Source organism: Rhinolophus sinicus, chromosome 14 (assembly GCF_057876585.1).
Source record: "Rhinolophus sinicus isolate RSI-liver-muscle chromosome 14, RSI-T2T, whole genome shotgun sequence".
NCBI lineage: Eukaryota > Metazoa > Chordata > Mammalia > Chiroptera > Rhinolophidae > Rhinolophus > Rhinolophus sinicus.
The window spans coordinates 174812590-174828493 of NC_142514.1; the positions used below are offsets into that span (position 1 = coordinate 174812590).

The 15904-nt window shown below is 42.5% G+C and overlaps 1 protein-coding gene across 10 annotated transcripts in view; it reads right to left on the reverse strand.

Annotated features, from left to right (window-relative positions):
* The window catches only part of AMBRA1 (autophagy and beclin 1 regulator 1), a 156158-nt gene that overhangs the window by 73116 nt on the left and 67138 nt on the right, over positions 1-15904 (reverse strand). For all 10 annotated transcript variants that reach the window (XR_016018366.1, XM_019743637.3, XM_074336308.2 and 7 more), the window contains 2 exons: positions 11449-11529; positions 10911-11011 (listed from right to left, as the gene is read on the reverse strand). Coding sequence is in view for 9 of the 10 variants with exons in the window: in XM_019743637.3 (XP_019599196.1) it covers positions 10911-11011; positions 11449-11529 (182 nt within the window). In the remaining variant the exon portion in view is untranslated. The remainder of the gene's footprint in view (positions 1-10910; positions 11012-11448; positions 11530-15904) is intronic.

Genomic DNA, 15904 nt, shown 5'->3' on the forward strand with positions numbered 1-15904 from the left:
CTTTTTCTCAAATGGGCTCTCCCTCAAGTGAGCTGATAAAGGTCTGGGAAACTTCAGCAGAAGGAAAATGCCAATGGCAAGTTAATGTCCTCTTGGCTCCTTTGGCTGACTTCCCTGTGCCTGGGTCTTGCCTATTAATTGAATGCTATTCGGATTCCATCTCAAAAACAAATGAGGATGGAGACCAGAGGCCTGCCTTCCCCAGACTGATAAGAGCAGCACAGTGCAATTATACCCGAACAGCTTTGTTTGGAATGTAATCACCGCCCCAGCCTTCTTCCCAATGGGATGGCAGCAGTGTAATTACCTCTTCAGGATTCATTGTTTGGGAATGTAATTCTTTTACAGGGCTCTCTTTCTAGGGGAAAGAAGCTGCAACAAGAATGTCAGAGAATTCCTAGACCCTTCCTCAGTAGCAGTCTTCTGAGCTGAACAAACTATTTTTGTTTTCTGAAAGTAATGCCAGAGTTGAAATTTCAGCCTCTTCTTCTACCAACAACGAATCACCCACATCCCATGATGATTCTATTTGAAAAGTCCCAATCTAAAGCTAGACTGCTTGAGTTCCAATTTCTCCTCTGTCAAGTACTAGCTGTGGTTTTGGGCTGATTACTTCATCTCTGACTCAGTTTTCTCATTTGTAAACTGGAATGTTGTGAAGATTAAGTGAATTAATATGTGAGAAGTACTTAGAACAGTACTTGCCATATATAGTAAGTGCTCTTGTTTTTTAAAGCACATTTCAAGTACCATATTCCACAGCCACTACATCCTTCAAATGTGATCTAATACTAACGCATGGTCAAATCTAAGCTTGCGTTCCTAAGTTCTTCGTTTCCACAACCCTTTTACCAGTGAAGCATGAGGGGCAACGTCCTGGATAATTGTAAATGCTGCTAACGAACTGTCACAGTCTCTGAGCTACTTGTCTCGGTAAAACTTCACTCTAATAGGCAGGAGTGACTGCAGATATTTCCATGACAGTCTTTTCTTTTGGGTTACTATCCAAGGGAAACTACGATATAGAGATTTGTGAACTCTTGATGTTGGGAAAATTAGCAAATGTTACCAAAAGCAGCCATTGGCAATATGGCAGATTCTGGAGAAAATTCTTCTTTCTAGCCAGATTATTTATGAAAATAAATGATAAGTTTTCCTTACGTGCCTTCAGTATACCCCACCTCCCTGAATAACACCCTGTTCCCACTGGGAACTTCCATCTTTCACCTCCTGTCCAGCCTTTCTTCTGCTCCTTTGTAGTCTAGACCAGTTAAATTCTTTCCTTAGAAAGGAATATTTTTTGGCTTGTGCTTCTCCAGCCATGAGCCACAAGAGTAAAAATTATGAGTTTGTTTGCCAGGCAGCCCCAAAGAATAGAGCCCCACCGCTCAAGTGAGTAGGGGGTGAAGCTGGGCCGCCTTCACATGGCACACAGCTGCAGCGAGCGGGGCGTATGAAAAACCCAGGGGCTCATGGGAGTAGCCCTGTAATACGAGAGACTGTGGTTACAGGATAACTGGCTCTGGGACGACACTCAACTCCCGGCCAAAAGAAAAGCCCCATGGAGTCTCAATACTCCAAAAGGTCCCTGGTCACCCAGCTGCAGGTGCTTTCCACATCATGGCTTATACCAAGATATCCATATTTGCCCTTGGCTTCCAGCTGAGTGGCACAAGGACGCTGGAGAAGAGCTGGGCTTGTGGCTCAGCAGGTATTAAAGAAAGGAAATGAACACCCCGGTTGGCTCTACTTTGGTAGAGAGGGTGAGAGGTGCTGTCCCCAGCTCCCATGGCATTTCCAGTCAGTTTGGAATAAATGACGCTGCTTGAGGACATGAAATGGGAAAGAGAAAGAAAAGCTAACGTGAGCTCAGAGTTTTAGAAAAAGAAGGTGGAGGGTTAGCACTCATATTGATCACTTAGGTAAGAACTGATGGAGTACAGGGGGCAGCAAAGAGGACTGTTCCAAGTCTTTCCAGAGTTTGTAGATTTCTAGTTTAAGTGAAGTGGAGACCAGCTACTGCCTCCACTGGACAACACGGGCTTTGACCTCACATTTTGCTTTTTCTTTCCTCACATCTCCTCTGTAGATTTCTATACTGTTGTATCAATTGTTCTGAGGGTTACAAAACGTCAAAGCAACACTAATCATAACCGAAACAGAGAGAAGGAAAAGGGTTCTGGCATGACAGTGGGTACTTTTAGATTAGAGGGCACCTTTGCCTCACACCTTCAAAATGAGCAGTATTTCTAAGTACACAACCACAGGACTTAATAAACTCTGAGATCAGTCTAGGTTTAGGGAAGCCCCAGAGCCCAGAAAACAAAGCACAAGGGTTTCAATCCAGATATGTTGATGTTAACATTTCTTTTTCGGGAGGGAGAAGGGGAACAGGTGGGAAATTGGTTAAGAAGTTAGAAGAAAGGTTCCAGGTCCATTTCTCCTAGGAACCAAACTCCTAGCACAGCTGACAAGAATCTGTGTACCTCGCATAAAAGCGTAATGGACTTGTATTTCCTACTGTAGGGTTCTGTGCTCTCACAGCCAGCTTTCTGTTATACTTCTACTTTCCCATTCAGCATAATACCCACTGTCCTATAGCTGTTTATGAGCATGACAGGCTTGCTCAGTAGATGGTAAGCTTATGGAGAGCAGAGATCGTGTCTCATTCATCTGGGTACTATCATAAACCTAACACCGAACCATGCAAACTAGTAAATGATTATCAGTCAAAAGGGCTGATATACCAGCTGAACACTGTATAGGTCCCGTAATCACGACTTCATTTTCCCCCCATTATTAACAACTCCAGATCAAGAAGTTATAATCAGAGGCTCACCATCATGAACATATCTTAGATTCCTGGCAGGTACATCCCTTAATGTGTTACCAAGTCATCTCTTCCTGTTCTTCTGTCTCTGTTCCTAGCTTATTGAGTTAATCTAGACCCGTGTTTCTCAAATTTTAAAGTGTACCAGATCACCTAGAAGACTCTTTAAAACACAAGTTCCTCAGCCCCACGACCAGAGTTGCTGAGTCACTGGGTCTGTGGTAGGGGCCAAGAATTTGCATTTATAACTAGTTCCCAAGTGACGCTGATCCTACTGGTCCAGAAACCATACTTTGAGAATCCCATGTTGCCATGGTTACATAGTTGCACTCTGTGAGCTGAGTATATACTTATTTCATCAGCACAGGTTCTGATGGGGGTGGGGCAGAAAAGCTTTTTCAAATGCAAACTCTGACTCCTCTACTCTTCCCACATGGGTTACATGCAGGCAACAGCAGTCACATTAGCTCGTCAAACTATCAACACGGGGACCTTCAGGTTACCATCTGTTGGTGCCATAGAGCACAAACTCCCAGTTGTTTTTAACTCACCAACCATAGCAAAGGGGAGAAAGCCCTGCTTGGGACCCAGGAAGAGAACCACTAGGAAGAAAGGCAGAACAGAGATCAATAAGGTTATAATCAGTGATGAGATGGTATAACTAACTCATTCTGGCCCCAAAAATTTGTAATAAAAATCATAATAATAACAATACTAGCTAACATCTACTGAACACTTATGTGCCAAAAAATATTATTCTAAGTGTTTCACATATATTAACTCACTTAATCCTTAAAACAATCCTATGAGCTAGATACTATTATGCCCACTTTACAGATAAAAAAATTGAGTCCCAAAAAAGGTAAAATAAATTAACCGAGATTACATTGCTGGGAAGTAGCAGAATGATGATTTGAACCAAGATAATCGCTCTGGAGCCCACACTCTTGCTATACTGCCTCTCACGCTGACTATACACTGCAAATGGCAGGCGTCCTTCCTGAGCTCCACTCACTCATGCTCACAGATCCACTCAAAAGATGAATGGGGGGCGGCTGGTTGGCTCAGCTGGTTAGAGCGCAGTGCTCAGAACACCAAGGTCGCCGGTTTGATTCCCACATGGGCCAGTAAGCTGTGCCTTCTGGAACTAGCGTGAAGAACACAACTTGACTTGGAGCTGAGCTGCGCCCTCCACAACTAGATTGAAAACGACTCCACAACTAGATTGAAAACAACGACTTGACTTGGAGCTGGAGCTGCGCCCTCCACAACTAGACTGAAAAAAACAAAACCAACAACAAAACAACAATGACTTCACTTGGAGCTGATGGGTCCTGGAAAAACACACTGTCCCCCAGTATTCCCCAACTAAAAAAAAAAAGATGAATGGGGATACACTCAGTCTCCTCAAACTGTTCCAAAAGACACAAATCGTTGGTCCAAGCCCAGGTTTACACTGCACTCCCCTCAGCTAATCTATCAGGGTTGGTAGTGAAAGTCGCAGGGGAATTCTTACATTTTTAGTGGCAGGGCCAAAACAAAACATAAAAAAATCAGGCTACTCCCTGACTACACTGTAAACTCCCTATGGGTTTAACCATTTAATTCTTTTATAAGACCCAAGGTGCCCTGGAAAATGCTAAGCCTACGGGAAGTGCTCTGTACAGTTCAAAGTGACAGTACAGAAAGGGTGCAGGTGTAAAGCATCCATGGGGAAAGATCAAGAGGAAATTTCCTGGAGATGGGGGGACAAAGGCGCAAAAAAAACTTAGTCACATAACAGAAAAGGGACAGAAAAGTTCATTGACAAGCCCCAATATTTTCTTCTAGAAAAGCCCGAAGAAGTACAGGCAATTAAACTTAGGAACCGGGACCCAGGTTCTCAATGAGCACACCTCTCACTCGTGGTGGACAGTATGTGGCGTATGGAGATACAGTAAGGGGCTGGGGTAGAGAGGACGTGGACGCTCCGGTGAGCGGCAGACACCAAGTAAGGCAAAGGCCCTGGGTGCTGTAAAGCATCTGGGAAGGTTGGCTTCTCTGGGAGCAGTGCTGCATGTATTTCTCTGTTTCCCAGGCAACCAAGCCAGCTCCTTATCTCCTTCCCTTTCATCACTGGAGCAGAATGAAAGGTAATTGGATTAATTATTAAAGCAGCACTAGCTAGTACCATCACTACTAATTGTCCATTTATCTGGGTTTATAAACAACCATCTTAATTGATGTTGAGTTGGAATGTGCCACTCACTTTCTTTGCTTGGCTACTGGATAACAGAGAGGTACAGAACATGCAGATAAAGGGTCTAACCAGAATTACTACTCATTTCTATTCATACTCATTTAATATACCATGATCCCCTTTTAAGTGTATTCACTACTATTCATCTTTTCCAAATTTTCCAATGCAAGTGAAGCTCTGGTATACAATAAGTAAGCAATTTGCTTTATCAGAGGTATGATATTAAGTTGAGAAATCAGGCTATTTCCTAAAAGTCAGAAAACCCAGGGTCCCAGATGCCCACCTAGTTGGCCAAACTAGACTAGACAGGCCTCCTGAAAGTAATTCCTAAGGTACCAGGGAAGTGGGTAACATCGAAGTGAAAGGGGCAAAAGACACAGTACTGTGATACACACACACACACACACACACACACATACACACACACATCATATATACATACACATATGTATATATACATACATATCATTCATATAAACATACATATATACGTATATACACACATATATGCATATGTGTGTATACACATACATATACATGTATACATATACATACATGTATATATGACAATAATAGCACAAAGGAGGGGGAAGGGAATGTAGCTATGGTGGAACAAAGTTTCTGTATCTTACAAGTATGTAATTAAGTATGTATGTCTGAAGTAGATCCTGATATAGTTTAAAATCAATAGAGGAATTAAAATAGTACATCAGAAGATATCTACTTAATATAAATCAGTAAAGGATAAACAGAAATGAAAAAAGAGAAAACAGACAAAAATCCAAGTATATCAATAACATTAAATGTGAATGAACTAAATAATCAAATCAAAAGGCAGAGATTGTCACACTAGATAAAAAACAAGATCCAACTATAGGCTTTCTAAAAGAAACACACTTTAGATTTAAAGATAAAATAGGGGGTGGCTGGTTAACTCAGGTGGTTAGAGCGCAATGGTCATAACACCGGGGTTGCCGGTTCGATCCCCACATGGGCCACTGTGAGCTATGCCCTCCACAACTAGACTGAAACAACTACTTGACTTGGAGCTGATGGGTCCTGGAAAAACACACTTAAAATAAATAAAAGTTTTTTAAAAAAAGAAAGATAAAAATAGGTTGAAAATAAAAGAATGGAGAAAGATAAATGATGCAATCAACCATCATAAAAGAGTGAAGTAGCTAGACTAATAAAAGAAAATATAGACTTAAAGACAAACAATATTACTAGAGACAGAGGAACATTTTATAAGGGTTAAAGTGTTAATTCATTAGGAAGGTATATAACAATTACAAACATTTATGTACCTAATAACAAGGTCCCAAAATACATGAGGCAAAAATGGACAAAACTGAAGAGAGAGATATACAATTAGCAATAGTAATTGGAAAATTCAATACCCCATTCTTAATGATGGGTACAACAACTAGACGGAAAATCAGTAAGGATACACAAAGCAACATTATCAATCAAGTAGATCTTTCTGGCATCTATAGGACACTGCATATAATAATGACAGCATACACAATCTTCTCAGGCACACAGATAACACTCTCCAGGATAGATGATATGCTAAGCCATAAAACAAGTTTCAATAAATGTAAAATAACTGAAATCACAGAAAGTATGTTCTTAGACCACAATGAAAATAAATAAGAACTCAACAACAGAAGGAAATTTGAGAAATTCACAAATGTGTGAAAACTGAAGAACACATTCCTAAATATACTTGGTAGAGTTGCAGTAGCTTTAAACGCATTTATACGTCTTGAAGTACAGGTTCAGAATTTGTGTGGTCTAATGGGTCAAAGAAGAAATCTGAAGAGAAATTAGAATGGCTGGGCGCAAAGCCATCTCTAGCCCAGGACATTCGACCAGGCCCCAAGGACCTGTGGCTAGGAGCAAGAAAATCCTGACACTTCCCATTGGTTTTAATCAAAATACTAAATTAAGTACATCAGGCCCACCATCTGCTGGGAGCAGATGCTCATTAGGATGAAAGTCAAAAAGATTAGGCAGGCCAAATAACTAATACCCTACATTACCCAGGCCAAATAACTAATACCCTACATTACCCAGGCCCCTATCCCTCTGAAGTTTTTGTTCTTCCAGTAATTACCAGGAAGATGTCAAATGCCAGGGCTTCTCATTTCATTTTTATGAGGCCTCAAACATGCAGAAAAATATTATAAGCTTAAGAACCTTCTGGCAGATACTCCCTACTTGAAGTCAAGCAAAACACGGCACAGAAGACAGAAGAGCTATTATGAGCCAGGCAGACAGACCTGGTTTAAAGTTCCAGGCCTGCCTCTCACTGTGTTATACTGGGCAAGTGCCGCAACTTCTCTGAAGCTCTCTTTTCTTCCTGCAGAATGGAAATGCACCACCTACTTCACAGGGTCCTTCCAATGATTAAAGGAGATAATGTATGGGGAGAGCACTTCGGACAGTACCTGGCTCCTAGCAGGCAGCCATTAGCTTCGTGTCCTTTAGCATCAGCCGCTTCTTTATCATCAGAGCGAGAGCTGTCTGCTAAACAATCAGCAGGGGGAGCTCCTCTAGTTTTTGCCTGTTTCCCCCAAACTATCCCTGGTAGAGTTGCAGGAGCTTTAGGTGCATTTATCCCCTTTAAGTACAGGTTAGAATTTGTGTTGCTGAAGAAGGGTCATGACGTGGGTTGATGGGTGAGTGGAGGCCACCAGGAACCTACAGAAGTGTGGAGAAGGGTCCAAGATAAGGCGGAAGAGATGAACATTAACAGACTATCGAAACACTTCTCTTGTGCAGCTTGTTTTCTATTACCATTCTCAGGCTCTTGTGGGCGGAAGTGGGCAGAATAGATCTTAATTTTCTGCAAATCCATTTTGTTGATGATTCTGAATGGCTTTGAGTAGGGGCCACTGGACACTCATTTGCCACCATAGTACTGGTCATGCCTCCTAAAACTGCAGGTGTGTCGATGCTTTGTCCCTCCGTGCCTGCCAAATTTCCATGCTTCACCCCTGCAAAAAAGCCACTCACCGTACAAAGTTCTGCGTTATGTTTGGAGCTAAGAAGCAAACAGCAAGACCGAAGCACAGCAAGCCACCTAGACGCTGAGCTACAGATGGGCAGGGATCACATCTGTCTTATTCATTCTGTTAGCCTACAACAGTACCTGGCACACAGCGGCAGAACAAATATCTCTTGAATGTAATTGTTCTGAGAACATCATAAACCTTATTCCAATCACACAAGAGAAAGTGCCTTTCCAGGAAAATTGGGAGTGCTCACTGCTAAAAAGCCAATTTGTCTTTCACTTCAAAAGCCATTATTATATCAGCTCTATTACACGATCACAAGTAAGTTTAATAAAAAGCAAAACATCTGTGTCCAATAAGATTTTCCTCAGCAAGCAGCACTGGGTCATGAAAAGCTTTGTCTAGAAGCCATTTAAAATACAGACATACTTCGTTTTATAACGCTTCATTTTACCGTGCTTCACAGAGGTTGCGTTTTTTTTGTGTGTTTTTTTTTTTTTACAAATTAAAGGCCAGACCCTCCACCAGCAAAAAAAACTACAATTCACTTTATTGAGATGGTCTGGAACTGCAACTGCAATATCTCCAAGGTATATATGCCTGTAGAGGAACTAAAACAACTAAGAAAAACCCTAAAGATCATCCAAGTTCCCTGGGAGCTCTTTCCCTCTCCCAGATTAAAGCCCTGGAAGGGAATGCTGTTTCTGATGCTACGCCCTTTAAAATGACCATGGGCAGGCAGACTAGGAAGCTTTGGAGTCCGACCGCCTGGTTCAGGTCTGGCTCTTCTATTTCTGGGCAAGTTAGCCTTCTGGGCTGCAGTTTCCTCCACTGTTAATTGGATAACAGCACCCATCTCATAGGATGACTGGGAGAAAGAAATGAAATATGACTGGGAAAAGCACTTAAAACACTCCCTCGTATACAGCTCAATAAGTGGTATAAGTGCTCAATAAGTGGGAGGCTTTTTTAGATTGCTGCTGTTGTTGTTATTATTATTATTATTATTATTATTGGACTTTTCTCAAGAGAAGGAAAAAGTAAGACAACTGTCAATAGAATCTGGAGGGACATCCAAATATCTACGAACGATGAAGATTTTGAAGACCAATAGGCACTCTGTAACATATATCTTGAGAAAATGGGAGAAACCAGTTTAATTGTGAATGGGAACCATCTGCTAATCTAACTCAACACTGAGGTTCTTGAGTCTGGATTTCCTTCCCCTCCTGGCGCCTTGTACCCTTTGTTAGAGAATTTTTCTCAGTAGATTTCCTATCTCTAAACAACTGCCTGCTGGATTACAACCCCTATATTCAAATGTATTCCATAAGTGAAATTGGGCCATTTGGGGTCAGACCTCTGGGCATAAAGTAAGGAACAGGAAACGGAGGTAGAGTTATTAAATCAAAGGAGAGGGGAAAAAAACAACATACAGCTGTTCCAAAAAAAGCTCAATGCCAAGAAACCGAGGTTTTCCAGCAGCAGAGGAGCAGGAGGTGCTGTGTGGGGTGGGGGAGGCCGAGGCCCGGAACAAAGAGTGGGGAGAAGGGCTCCGCAGGACTGCCTGGCAGCAAGTGATTATGTGCCAGTGAGGAGCTTCCACATACTACCCGCCACGCCACACGGAAGGAAGCACCACGCGAGGAGGAGCACAGAGTCGTGGGGTCTGCTGCCCGGCTCGGGCGAGAGCGCCCTCAGATACGGCTGTCAGGGGACCACATGTAGTCAGCTCCAGCCACGCCTGGGCCGATGGAGTCCTGGTGTCCGACAGAGAACCCGCGGAGGTTTCTGGGATTTCCAGGCCTTGACGCTGGGTCAAGGATACCACTGCTGAGAACGGGCAGGTCTCAGGACCTACCAGCTGGCACAGCAGCTTGGTGAGAAATCGCGTCCTCCCATCTCACGGTGCCACTGCCTCAGACAGATCCTTCCCTACCTTTACCCATCACGTGGCCCAGACTTTCCGACACATAATTTCATTTTACAATTTTTAAGAAAGATGCTCATTAAAGAGACACTTAAAAAATAAAGATATACTTAAATGTGACTTGATTTTTATACCTTTTATGCCTTCACATACATAAATTTACAAGTGGCAGTTGAGGTGGAAGGGAGGGAGGAAAAGAGTATGACGGGGTAATGACCTTTGTCAGAAAAAAATGGAATACATCTTTGTTTCCTTCCTTAGAGCTGGCCCAGCAGCAGCAGCACACACTGTGTCCCAGAGCCTGGTCACGTCACGCATCTTAGCCCCCAAGCACTGGTCACGAAGCTATCCAGCCACCATAACACTGCCTCAGCTGGGCTTGTGTAGCCCATTTCTGTTCTGTGGAGATTTCTGAGCCAACTCTATGGGTCTCTTCTCCTTCCTTGGAAGATTCCAGGGTGCCTGGAAACTCCACGTGCTGCCAGTAGCAAAGGGAAGGAGAAGTGTGCCTTAAGCTCCTAATTAAATCACAGGATCTGGCTCAGGAGTATCTCACCAACTGAAACATGAATAAGATTCCTTTGTCATTCAATTAAAAGCATAGCCAGAATCTAACTGCTGGATTAAGAGACAAATGTATTAAACAAAACAAAATCCCCCAAAAATGTTTTTTTAAAGATGTTGGAAGAAAGTGAGAATGGGCAAGAGAAAGCGCTTTCTTCAACCCTGCAGTTTCCTGCCTTGAAGTAAGGAACTGAGTACAAGACTTCAAAACAGAGTTTTCAGCCAGCTGCCAAGATGCCATCACATCAACACAGGTAATGGAGGGGAAAGCTTTACCTGGTTCCCTGCCCCTTCACATTTTCAAAATCCAAAGAAACATTTCCTTACCTGCCAGGACCCTGTTAACAGAAGAGTGAGTAGCCAAGCCAGGCTGTCCACGTTCATGAAAAATCCCAGCATAAGGCAAGTATTCAGGCAGCAAGAAACGCCTACAAGAAGGAATCACATGTAAAAAGCCTACTACGACGACCATAAAACAAGGGAGATACGCTATGAACCTACCCTTAAGAATCAAGGCTAGGGGATCCACTAAGCCTACAAATCCACAGAAGCCCGGCATGGAGTAAAAATTCCTACGGTTTATCCCTTCACAGGTTTGCACCTCCTTCCTTATCTTTCTTCTCAAGTTTCCCAGGGCTTCTATTTCTGAACAGGATGCTCCCAATGCCACCAATCTCTTTTGACTGTGGCCAATCATCTCCTGTCAAGTCTTTACGTGGCAGGACTGGACTGTAGGCTCATTAGGAAATAATTCCAGATATGGACAATCCAAAGACCAGAAAGTAGGTTTAAAAACTAAATCCCAGGCTCTCATAAAGGCTCCCTTATCAAAGTCTCTCATAAAGGCTGACCACCCAGTTCTTACCTGGGGACAAAGCGTCCAAGCGAAGGTGCAGACATCCGGGCATTGCGTGGAGCTCGGTGCCTGGATCTGTCACCATTGTCCCTGCAGAAAATAAAAAGACCGCACATCAGCGAGTCACTAAAGCAGAATCAGCCACCAGCCCAAAAGACAAATATCCCCCAAACTAAATTCCTACACTTAGGAGAAGACCCCAGAGAAACCAATGATCTGGTTCCTTACTAATTTGGGTGGCACATTCATGTACCATGTTTCTGGAGCACCTAAACTAAAAGATTCATGAGCATTTACTAACAGTTCAGCAAGAAGGGGGATGATTTTTCTTGAGTTAATGTGGTCTCTGAACTCTGTAGCTTCCTCTGAAATTGAAGCCAGGTTTAGATCTTTGAAGGAATCCGGAGAGAGAGAAAGAGAGAGATAGAGAGAGAGAGAGATTCTCTAGATTGAAAGACACAGAGAAACTTGGGCTTTGGGAGATCTTGAAAGAAGAAAAATTCTCCCACCAATTTCAATCAGCAAATGGTTATCTTTCAATGAATCTCTTTAGGTTCTTGGTGTGAAAAAAATCATTGATAAGTGAAAGAAAAACACTAAGCAGTCCCTTCTTTTAGAGACTGAACAAACTGACAATGATGAAGAATATTAGACAACGCAAATCTAAGTAAGGTTAGTTGAGTGAAAAAAAACCCTCTAGGTGTGTTTTTTTAATGGTCTGTAATAACCACCATTTATTAAATATCCACTAAGTTCTAATACAAAGGTTATCAGTATGTTATGCCATTTAATACTTATAGCCATCCTATGAAGTTTTATTATCTATTTTACAGATAAGGAAACTATGGACCAGAGAGGCAAGTGCCCAAGATCACACAACTAATAAGTAGTTAAGGCAGGATTCAAGGAAGATCTGACTCTGAAGCCTTTGCTCTTTGCACCACACTTCACTGCTTCCTACACGAAAAGAGAGGAAAGACTTCACGTGGCTTAGTTTCCAGTGCATCAAAGGAACAACAAGCCAAAGGGCATTGGCTGGACAGAGAGTTAAGTAGCTGCTTAACCACTCCACAAAATAAATGAGCCTCTGAGAGCTTGATTTGGGACAGTTTCTGAATTCTCTCTTTGGATTATCTTAAACTTAATGTGATAATCTTCAAACTGGCCCTGGAACCAAAATTAAGACAACACTTTGGCTTTCAAATGGACCACTGGGAGCTTTACAAGCCAGAAATGAAAGCCTAGGAAGGTTTTTATGTCTTAGTGGAATTGGATGCTGAGCATTTCGAGACAAATCAATACCAGGGATATTGGAAGCTAATTCATTAAAAGTCAGTACTTGGTTTTTATTTTCCCAAAAGAGAAAGCATACTATTGTTTTCCCTATCATATCATATTCCTTTGACTTTAAACTCTACAGGTGAAGGGAGGCAGGGAGGGAGGGAGGGAGGGAGGGAGGGAGGGAGGGAGGGAGGGAGAGAGAGAGAGAGAGAGAGAGAGAGAGAGAGAGAGAGAGAGAGAGAGAGAGGCCATATGGAAAGTAAAAAGGGAATTAAAAAGAACAATGAGATCAGAAGTTCCCAACCAGGAGGCTGCAGCTCTGGGGAGCCCACAAATTATATTATACGGTCTTGGTAGCCACATGTACACAAGGAGTAGGTGAATATCAAACAAATAAGAAGCTCTCAAATTAAGCCTATTATTATTTTTCAAATATATGTAGATTCAAGTTGTGATCAAAGTACCAAATCATTTAAAAGTACAAGTGCATTCACGATAGTTTTTCATAATAGCATAATTTACTACCAGTGGGCACTAAAAGTAAAACTAATTATCACAAGAAGAGTTAGAAACTATTTTGAAGTTTAAAAAGGGTCCTAAAAGCTTAAAAAGGTTGAAAACTAAGTTACAGACAGAAGCATCAGGGGACAAACCCAGTTACTTTGTTTTACTGCTATGAGAGAGTTGGCCTTCTCAGAATCACGCTGTGGAGCTGACAATTACTTCTGCAAGGTCCAAAGAGCCTTCTGGACAAGAAACAGTACTCTATCTGGTGCCAGCAGGGTTGAAGAGCAGGGGAAGAGAAGCCAGTACCCCAACATGACACAGAGCTTGCTGCAAGGACACTAGAAGACAAGTTGGAAAAAATGGACCAACACCAGAGCTAGAAGAAAATGTGGGCTCCTATGACATATTTCACAGTTTCTTCATTGTTATTAAAACCTAAAAGCAATCAAACTTCTTTCTGATTCAGCGTCTCCCTCCATTAAAAGGGGGGTTGGGGGGAGAGCATGGACAGAGATAATGGCTTTATAGTATTTAGAGATTACTGTATATATGAAAATAAGAATGAGATCAGCTGGCTCAGATACAAGCCATGTCTCAGACTGACGGTTACATTAGGCATAAAAGAGGCAGTATATGAGGTCTGACGATTAAGTTGGCAAATTTGCTGCAACGATGTTGCTAACCTTTTTTGATATCAGAGGGATTATTCATTATGAATTTGTACCAACTGGACAAACAGTTAACCAAGTTTACTATTTGGAAGTGCTGAAAAGGCTGCGTGAAAATGTTAGACGACCTGAACTTTTCGCCAACAATTCATGGCCCTTGCATCACGACAATGCACCAGCTCACACAGCACTGTCAGTGAGGGAGTTTTTAGCCAGTAAACAAATAGCTGTATTGGAACACCCTCCCTACTCACCTGATCTGACCCCCAATGACTTCTTTCTTTACCAGAAGATAAAGAAAATACTGAAAGGAATGCATTTTGATGACATTCAGATCAAGGGTAATACAACGACAGCTCTGATGGCCATTCTAGAAAAAGAGTTCCAAAACTGCTTTGAAGGGTGGACTAGGCACTGGCGTCGGGCGCATAGCTTCCCAAGGGGAGTACTTCGAAGGTGACCTTAGTGATATTCAGCAATGAGGTGTGTAGTACTTTTTCTAGGAAGAGTTCGCGAACTTAATTGTCAGACCTCATATTAAGTGAGTGGAGATGTATTTGCTGGTCCTCAGCTTACCATCTTAATTAATGATTAGGAAGCAGCAGCTAAATAGCATCTCAATAAAATGTAAAGAAGATTTCAAATTGAAAGTGTTGAAAAGCCTAGCAAAGGAGAGATGACAGTATGGGACCCAGGATGACTAGGAAAATGTGAAACGTGGGGAACACACACTGAGATGCTGCCTGTGGGGGAAAAACAAAGACAGCTAGGAGAAAACAGCCTATAACAAAGCAGCTCAAACATTTATTGACCAGGAAAACCCTTGAAAACTGGAATGGGTTAGGGGGCAAAGATCAGAATGTCCAACCAAAGGACAAATTAGGCAAGAAGAGGGGAAAAGGTCCTGGGTTAGTTTTTTGTTTTGTTTTTTTTTTTTATTTTTTTTATTGGGTAACTGTTTTTTCCAGGACCCATCAGCTCCAAGTCAAGTCACTGTCCTTCAATCTAGTTGTGGAGGGCGCAGCTCAGCTCCAAGTCCTGTAGCCATTTTCAATCTTAGTTGCAGGGGGCGCAGCCCACCATCCCATGCGGGAATCAAACTGGTAACCTTGTTGAGAGCTCGCGCTCTAACCGACTGAGCCATCCGGCCACCCTCCAGCAGCTCAGTGGCAGCTCAGCTCAAGGTGTCGTTTTCAATCTAGTTATGGAGGGCACAGTTCGCTGGCCCATGTGGGAATCGAACTGGCAACCCTGTTGTTCAGAGCCTGCCATCTAACCAACTGAGCTAACCGGCAGCCCCAATGTCCTGGGTTTTAATGTGCTGGCACACAAAAATCCCTGACTAAAAGCACAGCTTCGAATAAGCTAGAGGTGAAAAGAGCAACTAATGACTTTATATTCTATAGTCTAGAAAGAAGGGAGGATTCAGAAATGAGACAGGGAAACAAATTTCAATGCACAGGATATTTGTGGGGGAAGAGGGGTTAGAAGTGAGGGGAGAAGAAGACTGGTAAGAGTTCTAAGAAAAGAGAAAAGGAATTAAAAGTACTTAAAATAATGTAGTTTTTAGAAAACTACACCGACTCTGCCATTCAATTCAGTGCTGATACACGACCAACACGAAACAAGGCTCCATGAGATGAAGGAAGCAAAATTAGTGTCGGGTAGACACTGAATCTGAGTGAACTGGAAGACGTCTGCCAGATGGACAGTGGGAGAGGGGCAGACCCAGAGAGAATTTATCTTAGGAGGGTGCTAAACACTGGGGCCTCACGTAGCCTGTGCCCATTTCGGGGGGGTGGGTCCTAAAAAAAACAAAATGAAACACAGCGAAGACCTGAGCTCGCAAATATGCTGGTATTGCTCCTCCATCACAGGAAGATTCTTTCTCACCAGAACACTTTCCAGGGAAACACCAGAGAAATCCTCATCAATTTCATCGGCCAGAGCTGCCTTTACACCAGCAGGATAGAGGCAGACTGAGTGATTAATGGCTTTCCCAGTTGTTG